At 39.5% G+C, this 2,394-nt stretch overlaps 1 protein-coding gene across 4 annotated transcripts in view; it reads right to left on the bottom strand.

The window, feature by feature from the left end:
* LOC111865304 (alpha,alpha-trehalose-phosphate synthase [UDP-forming]) overlaps positions 1 to 2,222 on the bottom strand; it is a gene marked incomplete at its 5' end in the record, with an annotated part of 15,176 nt that extends 12,954 nt beyond the window's left edge. For all 4 annotated transcript variants that reach the window (XR_002842964.2, XR_004513119.1, XM_023853207.2 and 1 more), the window contains 2 exon segments: positions 401 to 557; positions 2,006 to 2,222. Coding sequence is in view for 2 of the 4 variants with exons in the window: in XM_023853207.2 (XP_023708975.2) it covers positions 401 to 557; positions 2,006 to 2,222 (374 nt within the window).
* Positions 2,223 to 2,394: the final 172 nt, after the last annotated feature.

The following is a 2,394-nucleotide window of genomic DNA, read 5'->3' as shown; positions in this document are numbered from 1 at the left end:
AGTGGTTACAATGCGTCGTTTATAATCCTTCAATAAATTCCTGAACACATAATACAATGTGAGATTTGAGTTTCCTGTTGTGTTGAGCACGAAGATTACTGTCTTCCGGGATGTGACACAGTACAGTTTGGTAGATTTTGGAGGAGCCAACTCCCTTCACCTTCAGCTTTTCTACTCTTCAAAATTTTGGTACCTATCTGCCAAATTGCATTGAGTCTCATCCCCAAACACAGTTAACTAATAACAATCTAAAATAAAACAGAGGGGGAAAATAATTTCACAGACGAAATAATCTGTGCTAGTTAGGCAGAAATATACTGTTGTGTTATACAACATAATAGTTTAATGGGTTTTGTTTTGCACAATTTTTTACAGGACATGAGGAGGCATATTAACAAACCTGTGTAGAACCTCAGCAGCCTCATTGATCTCATACGGATTGCAGATCAGAGCTTCATGCATCGTTTCACCAGCTCCAGCAAATGGAGACACAATTAAAACGCCAGGTGGCTGGTTGATCTGACATGCTACAAACTCCTTGGCTACGAGGTTCATTCCTATTGACATGCAGTTATGAGATCAAGAAAAAGCTTAATATTAATTAATGACTAAAAGAACATTATTCATATTTTAAGGAAGGTCTGATCATGTTAACTAGAGTCATAGTAACATTAATTGTTAAATTAAGTTACACCTGTAATTGAATAAGTCAGGAGAACAGAGTCAAAAATACTGTCACGCGTTGGGTATGTCACGCGACAAATAACTTCACGTGGGTCTCGGATTTAGCGAATCTTTATTGTGCTTCACTTATACACTCGCACACTTTACAATTATTATGACTTGCAGTATCACAACTACTGCTTCCGCTGTATCTCGGCCAATACTAGACTGCTTTCGGCAGCGGCCTTCTGAAGACTGACTCGTTATCGTGGAAGTGCATTATTCTGGTTCAACAAACTGTTGCTTAGGAAGTGCAGTATTTCCCATTGTTACTCAACAACAATTCGTTACTACAATTTGTCGCTGTGGGAACTCCAGTTTCCACATATTTGTTGCTGTGGAAGTGTCCGTTCCGATTGTAGCGGTTGTCGTGGTGATGGACATAAGGTAATATGTCACAATACTATGGAGCTTGCTTCACACACAACTCAAACAACTTTTTGCTGTTTTTCTAAATGTTGAAGGGAGTGAAACATTAATACAAGGCAAGAAACAGAGGTTTTAAGCATGTGCATGTTGCAATGTTAGTGGAAATATCAGTGAAGTTACACATTAAACAAGCATTTTCCATATATATATTATGATTCTGGACTAGCTCTATCAATTGAGCACAAATGAGGTTTTACCTGAAGATGGAAACAGAATCCAGTCTCTAAAACGTTGCATTTTAAATAAAAATAATGGATAATTTCCAGAAACACAATATTTGTATTAATGTTCCATCATCACAAACTTTTAGAATCTTTTCCATGGTTAATATAACTTTTCAATTACCCAGTACAAGGATCCTTAGTACAGACACAGGCATATGTTGTAAAGATAGAAAAGCAAAACTGATTCTGTGCTTAAGTAAGAAATACAACATAAAGACATAAGGGGAGTGTAGGTGATCAGCCCCCAGAAATGTTTTCCTGAGGGAAAGAGCCCCCGAAACTCACTGGCTAAGAGGCTGGGTGGGTCCCAATAAGGATGCTGTGAGAGAAGAGAAATATCTTTTACTCCTGACAAAATCAAATCCTGATTCATTGATCTTCCAGTCTGTGCAGTCATTACGCTGACTGTGCAAACCCGTTGTCTGTATGTGCAGAAGTCATCCCATCCACCTGGACTCCAGTTACTCCAATCTACATACAGAGGGCCAACACTATGAACACAATACAAGGCAGTTTTCCCAGGGCAAGAAACCACTTATCATAAACACATCTATTACTTAACAGAACTTAACAGAATCCAGACTCTAGGGCTGAACAATGCTGTGACCATAAGACTAAAACTGTCATACCATCACGCAGGGGTGTCACAAGGGCCACAGCAGAATCACGGTAAAAACCAGCCAACTCATCATGACTCACACAGCCATAGATGTAACGAATTGGCGACCAGCTGTAAGTGGTGAAGCTGCCATTGATACGCCCTACAAGCTGGTCCATCTCTTCCTTCAGATCCTGATACTCTTTCACATCGGTTCGAGAAGGAACAGAAATCTGTAGCAATGTTACCTGGCACCACAAAAATAAGCTATGTCAGTAACAGGTCAGTCTGAAGTTCCTTCAGGGTCATGGAGATACCCCATGTAGTATGGCACACAGGTACTACAGAATGTAGCTTAAGAGACAGGTACTCTACAAAAATCAGTGCAGAAAAAACTACAAACATCATGGAAATAACTGT

Source organism: Cryptotermes secundus, unplaced genomic scaffold (assembly GCF_002891405.2).
Source record: "Cryptotermes secundus unplaced genomic scaffold, Csec_1.0 scaffold3342, whole genome shotgun sequence".
In the NCBI taxonomy this organism is placed as follows: Eukaryota; Metazoa; Arthropoda; class Insecta; order Blattodea; family Kalotermitidae; genus Cryptotermes; species Cryptotermes secundus.
Note: the sequence above shows the minus strand (reverse complement) of the source record. Positions and strands in the feature narration are given on the sequence as shown.